Source organism: Pterocles gutturalis, unplaced genomic scaffold (assembly GCF_000699245.1).
Source record: "Pterocles gutturalis isolate BGI_N339 unplaced genomic scaffold, ASM69924v1 scaffold50529, whole genome shotgun sequence".
Lineage (NCBI taxonomy): Eukaryota > Metazoa > Chordata > Aves > Pterocliformes > Pteroclidae > Pterocles > Pterocles gutturalis.
In genome coordinates, this window is record NW_010130019.1 from 1 (window position 1) to 21,920 (window position 21,920).

A 21,920-nucleotide genomic window follows, 5' to 3' on the forward strand; every position below is an offset into this window, starting at 1 on the left:
GGAGCGGGCAGCCACGGCAGGACACCAGGCCCCAGGGATGCGTGCTAGAGCTGTTATTTTAAATTCGCTGTAGGACGGGAGGAAGGCAGGGCAGCCCCCGAGGAAGAAGCCCGTGACAGTCAGTTAATATCCAGTGCTGGGATGCAGGAAGTTCAGCGCTCCAGGAGCTGCCTAAAGTGACAGAAAAGCCTGATTACAGCTCTTCTGCAAGCTCCCGACAGTGGGAGTACGTGTTTACTCACGGACACACAAGTTAATATTCTGATGTCCTTCGTAAGGACAGTTTTCCTGAATTCCCAAGTTCCAGATGGCTCTGTTTATCAACAGAGTCCACTGTACCTACGTGCTGCTCCTTCACCCAGAAATGTTTTTCTTAGGCAGTACCTATAGGAATAGATGTACGCAAAAGAATTCTCATAGATCAAGACTTACAAAGGCGAAACAAGGCAAAAGAAATAAAAAACTTGCATAAGAAACAGATTTTTAATTATACCAGTCTAATGTTTTATTTATTGCATACAAAAGGATCCTTTTGACAACGGAATTTTATACGAAAAGTAATTTGATGCATACTGTTGAGAATCTTATTTTCAAAGATGCTGCAGAAAACTTAAGGCAATGCATCCAAGCATATAAAGCACAGTAAGAGGTGGAAATTCTCAAAATCAAAGCCTATTCTTTTTCCTTCTCTGAAAGGTTAAGTCACAACTTTCAGGAAAAGAATTAGGCTGCAGCTTTGTTAGCCCCTGCAATAGCATGTAAGATCAGAACACTGTGATTCCTGGAAAATATGTAAGTGTTCAACATCACATTACAATGTTATGCATACATTTAAAAGCAAGACAATATCAGTAGCAGGTATAAAACAAGTCAATTCATGGACCACTAAAATAACTAGTACCAGGCACCCAAATCAGGTGCATAAAAGATTTCCTAAGGAAAAAAATAATCCCCCAAACCTGTGCTTCGTTGTCCGGTAAGGAAGCCAAAATAGATTCTATCCCATACCCAGGGTCTCAATTATTTCAAAGGCCCCCCCCCCCCCCTTTTTTTTTTTCTTTTGTTCCATGTCTCTCAAGTACCTTCGTGGAAACTTTTAAAAACTTGTTAAAGGTGTCTATTCAGTCCTTCCAGTTACTTTCATTCATTTTTACCAATGCAGCTTCAACTTCATACTCACTTTCAGTTTCTTATAGCCATAATGTTCAAGAAGCTTTAGCATAAAACCATGTCATGTTTTGAAGCAGTCAAATCATGTGTTGCCTCTCTTGTACAAGCACAAAGTGGTTTTAAGTTCAGTTTTAGCAATGCAATTAAGCTTGAAAATGTCCATTTATCACACATGCTGGAATAAAACTTCTCTCTGCTTAAAGCCTCAGTGCCAGAGGTGTTAACTTTGTTGCCAGCAATAGACACTGCACTGGCAAATGCTAATCCTACCAGATTTAAAATAAAATAAAATGAAATATAAAAGGGAAGCAGCTTTAACCAGACAAAAACAGGCATCAAATTAGATAAGGTAATATTTATAAATGGATCACTTTTTTAGTGTAAACATAACAATGCATCTTCTAGGTTTACTGTAAACCATTTTACATTTAATCTGATGATGAAAGGCAAAGACAAGAGAAACTGAAAGTATTTATTATTCAGTCCACTCACAAAGCAGGTGGCTTAATGCAAGCTTATTGACATGTTCCTATATGATTCCCGAGGAACATATTTTCCACAGTGACAGTAATACCGTCTCAAATGTTTTTGCACATTTGCATTTTGCAATGTTGAGCACATTTAAATAAACTATAATCCATTATATGTGAGAGAATGTTGATGAGCAACTTGAATCCTGATGTGGATTAAAGTCTCCTCCAAAGGCGAAATGTTAGTACGTTATAACTTAATTCTATATACTATATTATGCAGCAAATCTTAACTATAGAAAATATTTCAATCAGTGATGGACTGTTGGTAATTTATAAAGAGGGAATCTAAGATCAAGGCAAAAACTAGGTAACCACATAGTTTGTGTCTCAGTTTCTACAGAAATTTACAGGCTTTCAATTTACGTATGAAAAATAAAACAGGAGACAAGTGGGTTTAGCTAACTTTATTAACTTTAAAACTAACAAAAATCCCAAGACAAGCCTGGAATCCTTAGAAGTTCTATGAATGCATGTCTATCTGCCAAAAAAACCCCAACCCAAACCAAACACCGAAAAAACCAAAACCCAAAAACCCTGCAGCTCTAAGTTCTTATTGAATGGTTTTATATTAGAAAAAACAAACACCAACAAAAAAACACAAACAAGAAAACCCTCAATGTGCGTAGATACTTCAACTTAAGTTAGCAGAAGACCAAACAGTTCCTAAGCTCTTTTTCCATTTCCCTAGTAATTCTTTCAATCTGCAAGTATCTACAATCCAGCTAACCGAAATCAACATTTAGTGTTCACTAGAGCTGTTTCACAGCAGCAAATATTTAAGTTAGGGATTCAAATTTCTAGACATAGGAAGAAAATGATAAATACAATCTGAACAGCAGTCTAAATGTTTAATATTGACATTCAAATATATCTGCATTGTGCTGAAACTTTAAGAACGAACACAAAAGTCTGATCAGACAAAAACTCTGGTGATGAGTACACTATATGTATCAGTCAAACTGAATATAGTTCATATTCTGTTCCCAGTATTAAGGATGTTATTTGACTCAGAACTGATATTGTAAATATACAGCAGCCATTTTTTCCTAGTTAAGGAATGTCTCAATACATATTATTATCCTTTTCTAGATGTTCTTTATACATTTAAACTAAAATATATGATCGATTAAATTAAGGAATCCGAGGTTAGTAATGAGTGGAATCATACACTCAAAGCTCAATACTATGGAAAACAAACCAAGAAAAAACAACAAAAAAAGACCACACAACTCTACTTACTAAAGCAGCTAATCTTGCCTGCAAGTTTGGGGTCACAAAGCCCATAACATGTGCAAATAAATGCAACACAAGGAACCATGCAAAAATACAGTAATGAATTCAAAGAACAACAAAATGTAAAACCTAAAAAACTTTTATAAATATACTGAAACTCAGCTGTCTTCTACATAAACTGTAGGTCTAGCATTAGTTGTACCATATAGCAGAGCCAGCACTCTAGGTTCAACGTTTCCAAATCTGCGCAGGTAAGTCATGCCATCTTTGGTTGACTGCAGTACCAGGAAGGATGAGAGGGAGTGAGAGGGAGGACAAGAGTTCTGGAAAGTGGTGTCAACTTTCACTAGGCAGTTGAGCCTCAATGTCCACCCTGCAAATGGGGCACTTCTTGTTAGTAATCAACCACTGATCTACACATACTTGGTGGAAAAGGTGCATACATGGAAGGCGCCTGCAATCAGAACAGAAAAACACGAGTGTTAATAAAGCATTTCCATCTCAACAAACCCACTGGAAAAATGGTAATGTGTGTTTTGCTCTTGAGGTGTCTATTCTTTTTGCATGTGTGTGTTTCTCCACAAGTTTCACTAGCCTTTCCAGTTGAACCTGCATTTTGTCTAGTTCCAGAAGAAATGGATATGGGCAATGAAGTCAAGCATCAGCTACCTTCTGCTGTGGTACACTGATTTAAACGTGTTATAGCTTAAGCAGCATTATTCCAAAAAACTGAAAATTGACAGTCCTGATTAATTTGGGTATCAGCCTGGGCTCATGTTAAAAGACAGTCAACTTATAGAAGACTGTAAGAAAATAACCTACATTCCACCTGAAGACAATACAGACTGAGTGATGTGTGTTTCCAATTGCAACTTGTTTTATTGATTAGTTCAATGACACATAGTCTTAATTGTAACTGTTAAGCTAGGGAGTATTGCAAAGAGTAGCGTACCATATTCAGGTATGGTGTCAAAGCCAGAACGTACACATTATATTCTGATATGCAATGGTACTATTTACCTGACATCTTCACCTTCCTCCAACATAGACAAACAGATGGTACACTTTTCCTCTGTGTCTTCTTCTGTTCGTTCCTCCCCATTGTGCTTGCAGTGCAGTTTCCTCTGTGAGAACCAATCAGTTGTTACCTTATTAGTAGAGATGACATTATTGACAAACTGAGTAAAATCAGTTTTTAATACATTTTCAACACATATTTCTTTGAAAACATTTCACAGTATTCATTCAAACGTATCTGAATCAAAATGAATCAAGAACTAGCACTTGGAGCAAAATCACAGGACATTTCAGATTTATTTACCTATTGTTAATTACAAAAGTCTACAGGACTAGGAATATATTAATTTCATGTTGTTGCAAGCAGTCCTTTTATTTGTTGTCTATGTATAAATATCTTCATTTCATTCATAAAGAGAAAAAAAAATTCCTTTCAAACCTAGTATCTTAAATCACTATTTATCAAGTGTGAAAGAACACCATGTAAATGTGGATGGGATTCTATATTATGATATACTGAACTCCAATTGAGAGACAACTTACGTTGCCAAAATTCTCTACCAAATTCAAAACTTCCTTATGTCCCACAGTCTTCCTAATGTGATCAGAGTAAAGGTTAAAATGATACATAATCATGCAGGCAAGCACTGTCAACAATTTGTTGCCCAAACGAAGTCTTACTGGATGAGTTATCGCTGAAGTCTATTGACAATTCAGCTCTTACCAATAGTTATTTCCTTCTTCACAAGGCTATTCGTAACTGCTGGACAAGCTATTAAATCCTATCAAAACACTTTTGTTTAGCTCTTTATCTAGGGAATAAATTTTTAATTTTCTTTGTGAAAGAAGTAACATTGTAAGCTTTGCTTCCAATCCTTGACATTGCAAGATACAGAAAACATGCACTCTTTGAAGCTGAGATTTCTGCAGATTTAAGCTAAACATAAGCATTATTACATTTTCAAATAAATATTAAAGAAAGGCCACAATTTAAGAACTCCTCACCTTTTTGTATTTATGTGGGTATGTGCATCTTTCTATAGTTCCCTGTGTTGCTCCACGGTTAATGTTTCCTAATCGTTCCTCCAAGTGAATCAGTTCCTAAAAAATTATCAAGGAATAAACAGTGTAAGAACTATAATTTTAACTATCTTGATTAAACATTAATTTTATTCTAACCCATTTGCAGAATTACAAACTCTCAATTCCCATTTATTCAAATACAGGCAAAACAAAAGAAGAGTATGTTGTGTGGGGAAAGCGTTGGCTTTCTGTAGAAAAACCCACACAACACTGCCTGGTATTTTAAGTTATAGGGAAACATTATTTTACTACTAAAAATAATTAGAAATTGTTTGTCAGCTAGGAATGGTTATCAGTATGTTCACATGTACTTGTGTGTCTAATGAGGAAAATGCTATTAAAATGCACTACGTAAATATTTGCTTTCTAACAGTCATAAAGGCTTAAAAAAAATGTTGCTTAAGTTGAAATACAACATCTGATTTATTTTTCTCCACCAATAAGTTCATTAGAACCATGAAATGTCACTGAAGATGTTTTCAGTGGACTTGTCATTAACTCTCTGCATCTGATACCTTTAATTTTCTCCTTTTTTCTTCTTCTTTTTTCTTTTCCTTCTCTCAGTTTCTATTCCTGCACTACATAACAACCAGGACAGCATTGTTAAAGTTGCCAAGTTTCACCCTCATGAGGAGGATCCTGGCACAGTTATTTGGAGACACCACTATGTTTTACCAACATGTCATATCAATACTACATTCTGCTAACTGGGGTGGGGGGCAGAGCAAGATGTACTGTCAGTTAATAACCACCTACGCCTGCATTGTCCAGGGCACCTTTCCTGACTGACTTTTCAATATGCTTTTATCCCAGTTCACAATAGTGAGGTCATTCTATAAATACGATTTTATGATTCTTTTAAATCTCTCTATATAACTAGCTCTACCATATACCCTCCCCGTATTCCCTCATGACACATTTTGACACATATCTAGTTTTATTCTATTACAAACCTCAAAATTGCCCCTGAAAGGGCCTCTGAATGCTGTTCCATCCAATCCCGATGAAATGTAACGGATGTGAGGGTAGCCCGCCATGTCTGGTACCTATTCAAACAGCAGATGTTCAGTTAAACCTATTCAGAACAGTTTTGGTATTTTACTAAGATCCTTTTGCTTTTATTGAATCACTTATTATTGAAACTTCTCAGCTTAAGCACACAATTCCAGCTGACAGTGTAACACACCACCATGCTGAGCTCTCTAAACATAACCAGAAGCAAAACAGAAGTGAGACTAGATCCTCTATTTTAATCTCTCCACGTCTGCATTACATATCGCTTGGTCTTGCTTCCCAAGTCTCAAAATCTCAACCTACTTTGTATAAACCACCATAAATATCTACCTACTTTTATGAACAAAATGCCTAAAAGCTACACATGAATTTAGGAAAAGGACTTGATGTAGATACTCAAATATAGGTTTTTGGTACCACAGAGGAAACGAAGTTAATAGTCTAGAAAAAACAGCCAACATCCTTATCTTACTGGAAACAACTGAACATCTTCAGACACACTTCAAATTTAGAGGCGGATTAAAAAAAAAAAAGTAATACTCAAAACTCACATCTAAACTCACAGGCAACTCTACATACACTCTATATTCAAGCATCCACTCACTTCCTTGCATATTAAGAAATACAAGCAGTGAACAAAACAGCAGTGTGTGATTAAATGAACAGGTGAAAAAACCCCCAAATGATCAGTAGATTCAGTCTGCTTAATAATGTAGAGTGCACTGATATGAGGACGGTCAGCAGCAGTTCATTCGGAAGTCACATTAAGTACTGGAGAAGCGCTGTCTGCCTTTCTGTGCTACCCGCTGGTAACATCTCTGCTGCTCTGCCTGACAGCTCAAAACTTATCTCATGAGGCTGTCAACAAGGGAGATACCCCATCCCAGATGTTACTCATGAAGTCAGGTGTTCGTGTGTGGCTTTTCTTCTTTCCAGCAGACACCGCTAAGTTTAATGTATATAAAGGTGTAGAACTGCATTACTGCGTTGTGAGAAAGCACAGGCCTGGACAAAGTCACTCACATAATGTAACAGACCAAGAAGCTACCTTTCTATATTTTTCAAATTCAGTCTGGTAACTAAAAGCTGACAGGGATAGAAAATATTTCTCTGTCCTAAATATCTTTTTTCGGGAAAGAAAACCAGAATCTTGTTATTTTAAAGCAGTTTACATGGTGCTTGTTAAATGATGGCCATGTCGTGCCAATATCAGCCACAAATACAGCCACAATATTAGTATCAGATTTTTACAAACTGAAGATGTAACTTTCAGAACATTTCTAGAATCCTAATACATGAGGTGCCTCTCTCATAAGCAGCCTAACTATCTGCTGGTCTGGTACTAGCTAGAGCTGGAGAGAGGAAACAAGGACAGGAGGACTGCTGCCAACTCCAACAGCGTATCAATTCAAGGACCTAAGTTGTTACGCAATATGCAGAGTGTAGTTAGAGAGATTACGTACTAATACACAAATCCAGTATGACTGCAAATACAGACTTGTATCATGAGAAAGGTATATTCATCTGCATACCTAAACATTTAAGTAACATCTGTTGGTGTCACAGGTCTTACTGTTTACCAGTATAAACCGTGGCTGTAACAACAGAATTCAGGAGAGTGCATTAAAATACAATAATTTGTAAAAACTACATCGTAAAAAAATCTGTCTCAGATAATCAGTGGTTTATAATCCATTCTCCATTTAAGCGTGTAATTCTAGTTCATCTTCCAATTACAGAAAATGCCTTTAAAGAACTAGGTCACTCATCCACACTGTGAACAAATTTGTTGTCCCAGATTTTTACTAGTCACAGACCTGTTTGGCATCATTTGAAAGTTTCCGTTGCCTGTTCCTACATTGTGAATCAATTCTCGCCACTCAGAGGAAAAGAAACTCCTGACAAAACCTAACCCAAGGCTCAGGAGTGACTTTCACTGATTCACCAGGATTTGAAAACAGTCTGTTGGAAAGCAATGCATCTGCTAGCGCAGACAGTGCATCATGACAGGAGCTGTAAAGTCCCAGGGGTATTGCTGTAATGCAATATTTACAGCTCCAACTGCAGTGACATGCACCTGGACAGGTCTCCCATTTGGAACAAATTCTACTACTGGAGACTATCTATTTAAGAAACATACTAGATTTAATTTTAATACTACAAAACCAACCAAGAATTTCTCAGAGTACATACCACAACAAACTACTGAACGTAGACAACAGAAATATTGGGTGGGATAATACATTTTAATGCTAATAAATGGGCCCCTCATATTCTCATGATGGGGAATGGCATAACACGTCTGCAAAATTATCTGAACATACATCAGGTAAAGGCTCTCGTATAAAATACTGTGAGACTGCAGCTTACCTTTCTGGCCAACTAAAACACTATATATTGAAAAAACATATCTGTAAGAAGAAAAAAGCTCTTTCATGCCTGCAGAATAAGCAGTCTGCTAACATAGCAGGATTTTAACTAATGACATTAGTGACTACAAGCTGGAGGAAAGATGGGAAAAAGATAACTATCAATAATGCCCAACAAAGAACAGTCTATCTAAAATCCCTTTGGCAGTTACCATCAAGCTTCAAATGCAGAGAGGATCTCAACTCTCTTGAAACAGCTTCGTACACAAACAGAAGCGTGTTTTCAGTCAAGTTTTCATATTGAACATAAGAAAAAAGGAAAAGCTTAAAGCTAATGAAGAAAGTAAAGAGTTAAAGGTAATGCCAGTCTGCACTATGGGCTTGTATATAGCCTTTTGAATACAGCCAAATTATAATATATTCTTTAAAGCAATATACTCTGGACCTGCAAATTCCAGTAGAAGTTTGCCAAGAACTGATTGTTTTCTGCGGAACAAGTATCATCTGTTTCTCGTTTTGCATTTTCTATTGACACTTCCCAGTACACTAAAATTTGCAGCAAATAAAAAATTCAATGCTAAGTCTGAACCATTTACAACACAAACATTCTGAAACAGTTTGAAACAGCTAACCTGCAGGAAAGATTTTCTTCCTTGCTGCCTTCCTTTAAACACCTTCCATCTTTCTAGGATCTTTTTGGCTTTCAGTTACCACAGGCAGTGAAGAGATTCTTCCGTTGTATGGTACTACTTATCTCGTCCATCTCAACCTTTTATTCAGTGGTTCACATGAAGTATGATCTTCATACATATTAAATTCCAACACTAAGCTTATCCAGTTAACTGCTTAGGTGCCCATCAATACTCAAAAAGGAATAAAGCTGATCAATTAACACCTTACTAAGCCAAATTCAAAAAAGGAAAAGCTGCAGTCTTCACAGAGAGACACTGCAAAGGAACAAGTAATGTGTGCTGCACTGCTAAAACCCAACTGTATCTGTGTCTGAGGGGTACATAAAATGAGCGCTCTTCAGCAGCCTATATTCTACAAAAAACCTGAAGAACAGTAATTCATGTTTATACTAACAAAAAGTAGCAGCTGCATTACAAAAGTCCATTTTCTTACTTGTAAAATGCAGTTAAATTTGATGCAGCTAATCAAGGCTATTTCAAACCTAATGTTTGAAGTACTATACCTACATTGAGTTACAGCCTTAAGCTAAGCGTTCAGATATTTTACAGGAAATTCGTTAGCTTTTTTTATACGGAACAGTTGCATCTCTTAGAGCTGTGATACCTGTATGACTACACTCCAGTGATATTATTCTGACCAGCACACATCTACCATAATGTATGGGGACCTACTGGCCTATACTTCCTAATCCTGCACAATTTTTACAAATAAGTGTAAATCAACCTCAACCAATCTGAGTCATTCAACAGTTCAAGGAACAAAACAGTAAGGCTCTGAAATAGAAGAAAAAGGGGGGACAGCATATGAGAGCTAGGTGTGTAACAACTGCAAGAGGTTAAGTTACCTTTAGTAACTATTTTTTTTTTTAAATTATGATCCAGAGACCTCCTTCTGACTGGCAAGCTGCACTCTAGGTTCACAGATAAATTAAGGAGTCTTCGCAAGGCTTGCATCAACCCTACGGAGATTTATTACACCATAGCTAGGAAACTTAAAGTCCAGATAACTTCCCCCCCCTAAAATTCACAATCAACAGGACACTACTCAAAAAAAGCCAAAGAAGCTGGAGTCAAGAGACTGGAACAGGATATCCCTGGAACTTCTTTGATTAACAGGTAGCTGAAACAATTGGAGAGGCATGATAGCCTCCATGACTTAAGATATGTTTTATAAAACAGAGACTAAAAATAAAGACAAACAACAAACAAACAAAAAAACCAACAAACCGCCCACCACCAAATCCCACTGCTACGCATAATACAATCTGAAAATTGAATCTATGACAGCTTTGCATGTTTTAAAAACAAGCTGAATAGAATACTCTCAGTGGCAGGTTTGTTGCTTAAGTTTTAAATAGTTAAAATCCCAGACCAGTTGTAGTTAGTTATTCATGTAATCAAAAGTAAAAATATACTAAGTTAAAAGGCACATAGGGAATACTGCTCACTTCAGGTACATATTCCATTTAAAATTTAGTTATCAGTTTAGAGCCGAAGAGATTTTGTTTCTGTTTGATTATGAAAAGGAGAAGATGGAAGAGGGGAGAAACAAGACCTTCTAGTTTTAACCTTCCAGACCCTCCCCCCCATTAAACAACAAAAAAACTGATAAAAATAACTCTTTAAGAGAACAGATTTAAAATATAAAGCACTGATTTTTTTTTCAAATGTCCTAGTAACAAACTCATATTCAGAGCAAGTTCCTTTTTCAAAGCTAAACTAAATTACAATTTCGAAATGAATGTCTGCAGGCTTTTGAAACATTATAACAAATAACACATTATTCTCAATTTTTCTAATTTTTTTTTAAAGCATGAAAATATGTTAGAAATATTCTCATCTTTGCAATTTCAAAATGTAACCCATTTTATGCTAAACATAGCATTCTGGTCATTCACGTAAATAGGTAACATCTGGAAAACATGAGACACAGGAGAGCCAGCAGTACGGAGAAGGTGGCCATTTCAGGATGGCCTCAGGCCAACTTTAGAAACATCTTCTGGAGATTTCTTTTTGCACTTCTCCCCTTCCAGATTTCACTAGAAACTAGGATGCCTTTTCTTTCCTGAAGCAAAGGAATTCTGCCTGGATATGCATTACAGCCGTAAGTATGGTTTGGCTAGTCAGAAGTATGGCTGGTATATACTTAGAGTCATAGAATCATAGATCGGTTTGGGTTGGAAGGGACCTTAAAGATCATCGAGTTCCAACCCCCTGCCATGGGCAGGGACACCTCCCACTAGCCCAGGTTGCTCAAAGCCTCATCCAGCCTGGCCTTGAACCCCTCCAGGGGTGGGGCATCCACAGCTTCTCTGGGCAACCTGGGCCACTGCCTCACCACCCTCACAGAAAAAAATTTCTTCCTAATGTTTAATCTAAATCTACCCTCTTCCAGTTTATAACTGTTACCCTTGTCCTGTCACTACATCCCCTGGTCAAGAGTGCCTCCCCATCTCTCCTGTAGCCCCCTTTCAGCACTGGAAGCTGCTCTAAGGTCTCCCTGGAGCCTTCTCTTCTCCAGGCTGAACAATCCCAACTCTCTCAGCCTGTCCTCACAGGGGAGGTGCCAAATTTCCTTGGTTTTCTATTGTAGATTAAAAAAAAAGTTATGTGTAACAAGGGCCTAGATTACCCTCATACTTCCTCTTGCTTATAACACTCCATGCTACAAAATTATATACTTTACCACACAGAATTAGGTTCATGAAGAACCAAATCTCTAGATGGAATTCTAGCTGGGCTGTATACACACCTTAAAAAATAAAGCACCAGTGCTAATCCTCATGCACTGGGTGGAAAGTTGGTATCTTTAACAATCCAAAACTCATGAAAGAAGAATCTGAACTTTAAAAATCAGATGCAGAGGGTCAATGTATTTCAAGGCAAGTGACAATTTAATTCAAGGATGTTTCATTGTACAAGAGCTGAAGTTAGAAATGTTAGTGTCCTAAACTGCTCTCTCTTATTAGACAAGAGTCTGTTCTAGCTCCCTATCTGGAGTAACAAAAAAAAACCGCACTGTAGTATTTTCTTTTTCAGTTGAACCACTAACTTTTTCAGCAATATATACATGTCCAATTGAATGCAGTAAATCTTAAAATAATTTTCCAGACAAACAAAATAATTATAATGACCAATGATCTTCATTCTTCATAAGCTATCTCCTTACCATTAGAGGAAGAGCCCCTATTTGCAGGTGATGAAGTCGAGGAGGTGCATGGAAGTGGGCCAAGTGAGGGAAAGTAGCTGCAGCCACACCAGCTTCAATTCCCAGCTCCCTGTCACATGAATGAAAATGACATTACAGTAAAGGTACATCTTGACTCCTAGATACAATCACATTGCTTTAAGAAAGCACACAACACAGCATAGCTACCATCACAGTTTCACCTAAGAATTGTTTTAAAACTTAGACTTTGCTAAAGAATCATCTTAATCCTACCATAACTAAAAGTTGTTTTAAAATCAGCTGTGAAGATTTTAGTATGATAAATCAGAGACAACTCCACATTTATTGCATCCAGGAGTATTATCAGTGTGAAGTCTTCTCTGTAGCTCACGCTGTAGGAACAGCAGCTATCACACATGCACCTGTTCCCTAACGGTCAAAAGTATTTTTAGTAATAAATATATTGCGAAACTTAAATGTAACCTTCATGTGCAGGCCTGAAGCAATTTTAAGTAAGTCCAGACAAAGAGGAGAGACCATAAATTAGTTTGTAACTCAAATCCAAACCCGTTTTACAAAGAACATAAATGTAAGAATAGTCTTGAGCAATGTTTTACTTGCCTATTTTAAAATAACTTCTTGAAACAACTACCTAGAGCCAGTAATGCTCAATACCATTTTAAAAGCAATGGATAACCCCCCCTAGAAATTTATTTAAGATATTGAGCATTCAAAGCAATATTTCAAAGCCATATCAACATCTACAAATTTTAAACCACAGGTGCATGCTGCACTTTTTAAAAAAATCACAGCCAGCATTATCATCATTGTGATCAGCATGTTATGGCTTGAGTCTCAAAGAACTAAAATAGTATCTGATTACTGACCAGGCAGTTCTCTCTGGAACTTGTCGAGGAAGGGAAGACATTGTCTGAGGCACATGAATGTGATGTCCATGACCATAATTGGGATGCATTCTGTGAGGATGTGGTGGCGGCCGTTCTTGAGCACGTCTAAACAACGTAAAACAGCAACAGTTAAGTGTCAAGAAAGCAACATCCATAATCAAAACATTACAGACTGAATTACTGGCATGCATTTAAAATCAAAAAATGAAGTTTCCCATATAGTATTTTAACTTCAACTTAAGATACAAGTTAGAAACTAATTATAATATGGATTTCAAATTCGGCGACAAAGCCAGCTTCAGCTACTGTGATCTGCCCTTTACTTGGCAGACACGACTACAGAAGGACTGATAAAGCCTTTAATCCTAACCTCCAACTGCATGTAGGAAAGTAAAGAACACGACAGTCATGTTGAGGTTCAGAGTAATTCACAGGTATACTGCAGTTTATTTCTAGTAAAACTATAACAGCAATAGTAATTAGAGGAAACTTAATATGCTAATCAGAGGACATTTTTCTTGAAACGTGTTCGCATCATACCTCAAGTAATGAGCGCAAATTTTTTCTATGCCAGCTGGTATAGAACAACTACAGCTTTGGAAAAACCTCCAAAAAAACCTGCTGTCTGACTTCTGTTACTTTACCACTTTCCAGTTACACAAAGAGATGGATCAGTATCTTTCTTCCCAGGGCTTTCAATGCAGAAAGTTTTGGTTGTTTTTGGGTTTTTTTTTTTGGTTTTTTTTTTTTTTGTTTGTTTTTTTTTTTTTAATGCAACCTAGAAATCTGCATTTTCCCAAAGCACTACACTGTATTCAGATTCAGTACCACCTTATACTACCTGACAAAGTAGACTAGACATTTTGTAAATTTACACGTCTAGAGAAGTAAAAAGTTACTTAATAGAACACTATTCTAATCACTGTAAATTGACATTTCTCCAGAAAAATCTGTCAAGCTTGCATAAATTACCTTAGAAGTACTAGTTTTCTACAATGGTACAGACCAACATGGGAACAGACCTATCAGCCGAACCTACTACAAGTCTCAGCTCCCTTCACTTTATCAAATAATGATGGGAAAACATCTGGAAAACCATACTTCAATTAAAAAAAACCAAACCCATAGCAACACAACCTCCATAGTTCCATGAAAACTAAATGTCATGGAGGCCCATTTTTCCTAAAATGAGTCTTACATATTTGAAATTATTTCTATGAATGTAAAACTCCTAGGCTGTCTATTCCACAATCTTAGTAAAAAGTGCGTGATCAGATTGAAAATAAACAGAACTTCCGTATGTTATAAAAATGCAGTGCACCCTCATACACTGCCTTTTGCACATTTCGTGGCCAGTTCCAAGACCCTAAGGAAGTTATAGCTGTTGTACCCACACCTGGGACATGACAGTGAGAAGACGACTCCAACCATTCTCTTCTTCCAACCCTGATAAAGTCCCATATTGCTAGACAGAAGGTATACCAGCTAGACTATCCCATATGCTATTTCTAGAAATGAAGGATGAAGTAACATCTTAAGAACACTTTGAGGACACAGAACCAAAGGAACTCAAGTCTGCTGGCAGTCTCAGTCTGTGTATTAAAGAGCGAATATGCACAAGTTTTGGGTTGTCAGAGTATAATCTGATTTTTATGAGGTCTGGTCAAGACACCTACAATATTGGTTTTGCATGTAATTTATATGAGGATGACAGGGGAAAAAGACCAAGGATGGAACAATTTCATAAGATTAAAAAACAAAACTACAGAGGAGAAACCTCACTAAGCAAACTGACACTGTCCGACCTGAGATTGGTGACTTTGGAAAGAAGGTCAAGTAAGAAACTATTATCAACATCCGACTACAGTTTCTATACATACAAAGAAAATTTACTAGGCTAAGAAATGCCATAATTCACATTTCCAATGCCCAAACTACCAGAAAGTTTCCATAACTGATAAACTAGCTACCACTATTTTTTTTTTTTTTAAATGCTAGCTTGCTATCTAACATTCATTGGCTTGAATGTTCCAAAATTAATTTTTGGGTATGACTGCATAATCATGGGCATTACACAAGTGGTATGCCTATACGTTTAGGTTGTGGTGTTTAGAGGTTATACTATTTGCATTGCAAAGATAAAAGAAGAACAGGTGTAGGTTCAGACAATTTATCAAAAAAAAATCAACATTTTAATGACTGAGAAAGCAGGGTTGTATTTGGCTTTCCTGGGGGACACAGGGGCAGGAGGGAAGTCTGCCATGTGCCACTTTGTAAGCAGTTACTGCCTATAGATATTTTTATGAATTATTTGGAAACGGCCTCAAAAGTTGCAGTTAAAGGAAAATTTTGTTTAAGCTTAACTTAAGCTACTTACCAGCAGAATTTGTATACAAAGTCAGGAGCAACAACTAGAGAGCTTATTCTTGAAATTCTCTTGGATATTTAAAATCATTATATCCAGAATTAAAATAACTTCAATTACTTTGTGATTGAATACCAAGCTAGTACTGAGCTGATTTCTGTTGATACTGGTGTCAAGAACCTAATCTAGCAACAACAGTAGCACCTCTTAAACAAGATCACCAAAGGTACATCTCAACATTGGTCACATTCTCATGCTGATATTACTCAGTCTCTTCCTTCTCTTCTAAGGACATAAAGGCATAGTAAAGCTAGGTAAGTATTTAAGGTCAAATCTGAATTAAGACTGCTAAGCAGTCTCTTATGATAAATGGCTCATTTTATTTTAAAGCATTAGTTAGATATAAAGAAACTTAACAGCATCAACAAGGCAAAACACACTGTCAAGGAATACATTTGAAAGGAGCTGATGATGTACTTTCTAGACTGTGCAGCTTGAAAATGAATTCCTGCCTGTTATCTGGAGGATGAGTAATGGGCAAGAGAAAGATAAGCTTCCCTTCTCTTCTGTGCCTTACCTGGAGACTCTGTTGAGAGATGTAATGGAACAGGTTCAGTCTTAATGCTCATGCAACTGTGATGGTATGTAAAGACACTTCTTACCATGGTTTAGTACTAACAGTTCCTAACCATGCAGTTAACAATTTGAGATTCACATGCAACATTTTACAAACCTGGGGGAAACAAATTATATGTTTAGATATTGTTCTGAGTACATTTGTGACATACGTTGGGTGTTGCATCATTCTTCTTCTCTGGACCTCCATCCTCTGGATCACTTCATGAGGATGTAGCCTCTGCGATGGAGATGCCGTTGTGGGGATGTGATGGGATATAGGCTGGTGCGTTGCAGGAAGATGCTGTGGTATTGGAGCAGTTGCATTGGCTAAAGGATGAGTTGGTGGTGGAGGTGGAACAGGATGAGAAGATGCATGAGAAGAGATTGAAGGATGGAAGGGATGCACTGGATGAGGGATGACATAATCTACTTGAGGCGGAGGTTGTGGCTGTGGAGGAGGATTACCATGAGAGTGAGGACATGGAGAAGCTTGATGGTGAAGAGGTCTGGCCAAAGAAGCATCTGCAATGAAAACATCAGGTGCTTTTAATTTGGTCAGTAGCAGGTTTTGACTTAAAAATTTATTTTTAAAAGTATCTTCACACAGGTGCTTCAATATTATTACACCAATGTAAACAGTGGCAACATGGGAATATGTGTTTATGCAATTTTAAAATAAAGTGATACCAGCAATATACCCTACAAGAAACCCACACTTTCTGCAGCCTGAAGTATTCTGCTTGCCATTGCTGGCAAAAATAAAACCAAAAAAACCAAAAGCAGCCACCAAACCTACATGATGCACTCTGAAAAGTTTGTTGTTTAATTTTTTAAAAATTCAACTCCCTCTCCAAGTCCACTAGTCTGTAGAGACAATAAAATCCAAAAAAAATACATCACAATCAAACAAATGAGTTGACTCTGCTTGCTCAAGCAGAGCTTACTGCAGGGATGGGACAGGGGATGGACCAAGGAAAAAGAAATAAAAACCACACTGCTAAAATACAAAGGAGTTGACAAATATTTTCACAGTAAACACAGTTTTTGAAGTCTGAATGTTATTAAGGTCACTCAAAAGATTTTAACTTCACCTTGATTCTGTTCAAATCCTCTACAGAAGCGGAACTATATAAAAACATTTATTAGCATGTGTTTTCCCAGGCTAGTTCTAAGATCAAAGCAAGCAGATGGTAAGAGATTTTTGTATGTTGTCAGGGAAACTGTCGTCTTGTTTGTTTGGTTTTTCCCCTCCAGGTACCTAGGACTTATCAGTACTTACAAGGAGAATGTATATAGTGCCGACAGGAAGGGAGCGATGCCTGAGGAGAAGGTTGGGGCTGTGGCTGCGCAACCATACTTGATCCATATCCGTCTATTGTTATTGATTGGCTTGGGCCAGCACCAGCCTGATGCCCAAAAATTGCAGTTCGAGATGAAGAACCAGGACAGCAGGGGTCAAAAGCAGATGTTCCATGAAAAGCACCACTTCCATGACTTCTCATACCACTGCTGCTTAAGTCTACCGGCAATGCCTGCTGCATAAACAAATCATCTTTTTTCAAGCAATTCTTCAGACAAAGTCACCCTCAAACATAACGCAATAAAAAATAAATACTATCACAAGCAACTAGGATCCAGATTTTTAAGTTTTAAGGCTTGACTCTGGAACTTCCTTTAGATATAGCTAATATTTCTTATTCCTAAATTCTTGAATCTGGAGAGAGAGACTAAATTAATTACTCCTGATTGTGTAAAGAACCCAAAACCCCTATGATATAGATCAGTGAGTATACGGGAGCTATATGCATTGAAACATTTGGAGGCAAACCTCAATCTTTAGCGTTTTCATTTGTGCTTAATGTATTACACTTAAAACAGAAACCAGATGGATAATTCTGCATGTTGTAAACTAAGTTCACACAGTATTGGTCTTACTTATAACTGTATTGTTTTAGAGCTTTTAGTTGGAAAGTCTTAAAAAAAATGCTTTTAGAAGAGCAACTCATCTAATGTTCTGTTTATAAAAGGCATAGAATTGATTTTTTTCTTCCCTTAAAGCAGTTCAAGTATTTTCATTGCAAAACTGCTACGACTGGCAGAGTATGTTTCAAGGTATTTATGTTTGGTTCACTTAAACAGCCACTATCATCTTACAGTCATCAAGAGGATGTCAGCTGACAATGATTACTCATTGCATTATGACTTTCTGTAAAATGTCAATTTTTGTGTCTATATATTCTAGCTCAAATGTTAGTTCCTCTCTATAATGCCTGCTACAGAACAAGAGAACAGTCCACAATTCAGCATTCTATTCTATTCTATTCTCTCATATCTATAACAACTAGAAATCGCAAAGGGAGAGTCACAAGAATTACACATGCCTGCTCATGATAACTGTTGCCAGAACTGCTGCTTGTTCCACAAGGTGCAGACACTGGAGAACTTTCGACAGGGCAGCTGGAGTCACTGAACGGAGGAGACAGTGGAACAGCTGGGTGAGGGCTGTGGTGGTGGTGGTGGTGATGTTGAAAGTGGTGGCCATGCTGCTGAAAGCAGCTTGTATGCGGGTGCCCCAATGCATGATGAGTCTGTGAAGGTCCTCCACAAGGAGAATGCTGAGGGCAGCATGATGGTAGCCTTGGCATGGCCGGAGAGCCAGTTTCCAGTGTTGTATTAGATGCAGATGTTCTTATATCATCTTGAAGATAGAGAAAGTTAATATTGAAGTGGAAGAAATTAGTAAAGCTGATCACCGTAAAGAAGAAAAAAAAAATAATTAACCCACTGAAAAACTGATCTAGACTAAAACCAAACAAACTGGATACAAAAAAGATTTAGCTATGCCTGCCAAATGAACCAAAACGGAATGGTTCAGGTGGATGTACTCATGGGAACCCCCAGAGGACATGAACTGACACTTGCCTTATTCCACTAATTTAAGACACGTTATCATTAGGCAAAGGAGGAAAGATTGTTCCTGTGGTTAGTGTGCAGAGACCTCAAATTCTTTCTGCAACTGTGGTCAGCTCAGGTTTTTCGTACCTCACCTGTCTTGCAGATGAGGGCAGAGCACCCGTGTTTCAGAGATGTTACGAGTGCTACCTGTATATACAGCTCTATTATACCAGTATCAATACAGATCTGTATCAATGTGCCTCTACAGGGGGAAGTTCAAGGAATCTATATGCATCCTTCACTTCCTTACAATACACATTAAAAAAACCACCCCTGTAACACACTGCAACGGAAGATTTATTTGCCTGTGAACTACATTCTACCTCCTCAAAAAGCAAGGACAGGGTTCATTAGGTATAACCAAATCCTTCCAATAGGAAAAAGCAGAAGGATCCAGCATAACTTCCTTCATCTTTGGGGAGAAATCAATGATCTTTTTCAGATTCCTGTCTTCTCAGCTTATTACTGTTATACTCAGTACTAGAAGTTCACAGGACTTAATCTAGAGAACAGCAATTAACTCCCTCTACCTCTTTTGTATTAGGAGGCAAAACACCAGTTTAGAAAGCTCTCTTATTCAGTACCTCCAGATGAAGTACCAGCAGTGCTGCCAGAGGGAAAAGTAGCACTTGTCTCTGGTGATGCAGAGGGCTGGCTGTTGGAGACGGTGTGAGCTGCATCAGAGGCCTGCTCTGAGGTAGACGTACTAGCACTGTTACTGGAAGCGTAACTCGCGACTTGTGGCTCCACTCTAGGTGGCGTGGTTGGCACAACTGTCAGCTCTAGCAAAACAAAAAAAGCTTTCATGTTCTTTAAGCTCTAAAAGCTGCTGGAGTTGTTTTATTGTTGTTGCTGATTTTAATTATTTTACAAGAAATTCTCAATTCTGGTCTTGCCAGATGCTAAGAAAGTCAGAACACAAAAGCCTGACAGGTACAAAATACAGAAGTTGATTCCATTTCACTTGTGTGTGGAAAAGAACCAACAAAATTATCTTATAGTATTTTTTTTTAAATCAACTCAAATTTTAAGAATATAAAATCAATTCCCGACCAATTCTGACATACAAAGTTTCATTTACTGAATAAAATAGAAAGGAAATTAAATTACTTTGGTACTTTATGATGAAAACACTTGCTGAAATCTTTCCTAAATCCACAGGCAATCTACTGAATGATTAAGTATCACCCTTACCATTTTTTTAATCCCTATAAAGACTGCAGAAGAACTTTTAGATAACAAAGAACAGCATAACAACACCTAAACTAGCAGTGATACTTTACAAACTGCAATCATTCCAGATGCAGAGTACTATGGGCTAGAGCAAGACCAACTTGGTTTCTAGTCTCAATACACATTAAAACCATGCTCATTAAAGCAGTACTGGAGACTGATAGTTGGTGGCATAATCCAAATTTTGTTTTGATAAAGTCTGCCTTTGACTGTAAGTTTGAAATTTCTCTCTGATTACTGACAAGGCAATGACATGACTAGGAATATGAGATATCACAAAAGGGAGCATCATCACAAACAGCTCTGGTTTTTTAGTAAAAATATCTGCATGGATATCAGAAGAAAAAAAAAAGAGCATCAAGACACTTGAAATACTTCTCTTACACAAAGTCTCAAAATAAAATGCGACTAGTTTTCAAGATTTCTCTCTATATCTAGTAGGTATATCAGCAACTCAGCAAGCAAGGGAATACACATATCTTCCTTCTTGCAAGTCATCCAACTCATCACATTAAAAAAAAACATGATCTGATACCTACATTTATATTCCTTTGGATTTTAATGTGGCATTCCAATATGATTGATATGTGATCACAGTGCTCGAGACTGCATGCTAATACGTTCTGAAAGCAACCCTGCAGTCAGACAATTCTCAATTCCATCAGCCTCAAACCCCCTGCTAGCCTGTTACTGTTTTGACTCACCATCAGCAATACAGACAGTGCTGGTTTTCTCCCCCAAAACCAGTAAAAGCTAGTGAGCTTGGTCAATCTCAAACTACTAGCTAGGAGAAACTTAATTTCAACACACTTTACAGATGTTAATCCAGGAAGACAGATGGAGATATGATCCTTATGCTCATGGAAGTAACTAGCAAAGTTCTAAGACCAGCACCTTTGAAGACATCAGTTAAGTTATGATAAAGTGCATACATGCCTTGTAACAGTGTTAATTCAGAATTTTTATCAATTTACACTAGTGCATGTGGGCAATTTGATGCCTAAACCCAAAAATATTATCCCTGAAATCCTGGAAGACTCATCTTAGAAAGGTATTTCCTTTGAGGAGTGAGAAACAGCTAGTCCTATATATATATTACAGAAGTAAAAGTTCATTTAGCAATAATCTTGTTTAGACTAAATTGTATAATTTAAGTTTATAGAGTAAATTAAAGCAATAGATGCCTACTCACCTTCAATGATAGGGCTGTTGGGATATTTCACAGTAAAAGACAAAGAAAACAATCTATAAATCAACCCATCTTTTGCCTTAAAAACCATTAAACAATGAAAACCAATTCCAAACCCTTCCAACTCTCCAACACACCCCAAAAAATCAAGACAACTTGAAGAATAAGATATTGCAAGGTACTAGCTTGTGGTGCACTCAGGGACGGAACCACAACAGGACAAAACTTCCGTTTCACATTAAAATTAGCATAAACTCAACAAATCCCCAAAACCACCACCAACAAAAAAATAAACCTGCAAACATGTACATGAGCTTCAGTTTTTCCTTCTCTCAACTTTTGACAATACCTGGAAGTTGCTCTTATGATTTT

The 21,920-nt window shown here is 37.3% G+C and overlaps 1 protein-coding gene across 3 annotated transcripts in view; it reads right to left on the reverse strand.

Moving 5' to 3' along the window:
- Window positions 1-2,717: 2,717 nt before the first annotated feature.
- Window positions 2,718-21,920, reverse strand: part of RNF111 (ring finger protein 111) — a 37,945-nt gene continuing 18,742 nt past the window's right edge. The window contains exons 4-13 of one of the 3 annotated variants that reach the window (XM_010080073.1): window positions 19,711-19,908; window positions 18,553-18,869; window positions 17,451-17,706; window positions 16,342-16,693; window positions 13,168-13,293; window positions 12,281-12,389; window positions 5,990-6,082; window positions 4,959-5,054; window positions 3,957-4,084; window positions 2,718-3,390 (exon numbers count right to left, since the gene is read on the reverse strand). In XM_010080073.1, coding sequence (XP_010078375.1) covers window positions 3,273-3,390; window positions 3,957-4,084; window positions 4,959-5,054; window positions 5,990-6,082; window positions 12,281-12,389; window positions 13,168-13,293; window positions 16,342-16,693; window positions 17,451-17,706; window positions 18,553-18,869; window positions 19,711-19,908 — 1,793 coding nt within the window. In that variant the 3' untranslated portion in view covers window positions 2,718-3,272. The remainder of the gene's footprint in view (window positions 3,391-3,956; window positions 4,085-4,958; window positions 5,055-5,989; window positions 6,083-12,280; window positions 12,390-13,167; window positions 13,294-16,341; window positions 16,694-17,450; window positions 17,707-18,552; window positions 18,870-19,710; window positions 19,909-21,920) is intronic. The other 2 variants (XM_010080075.1, XM_010080074.1) reach the window with 2 other exon arrangements.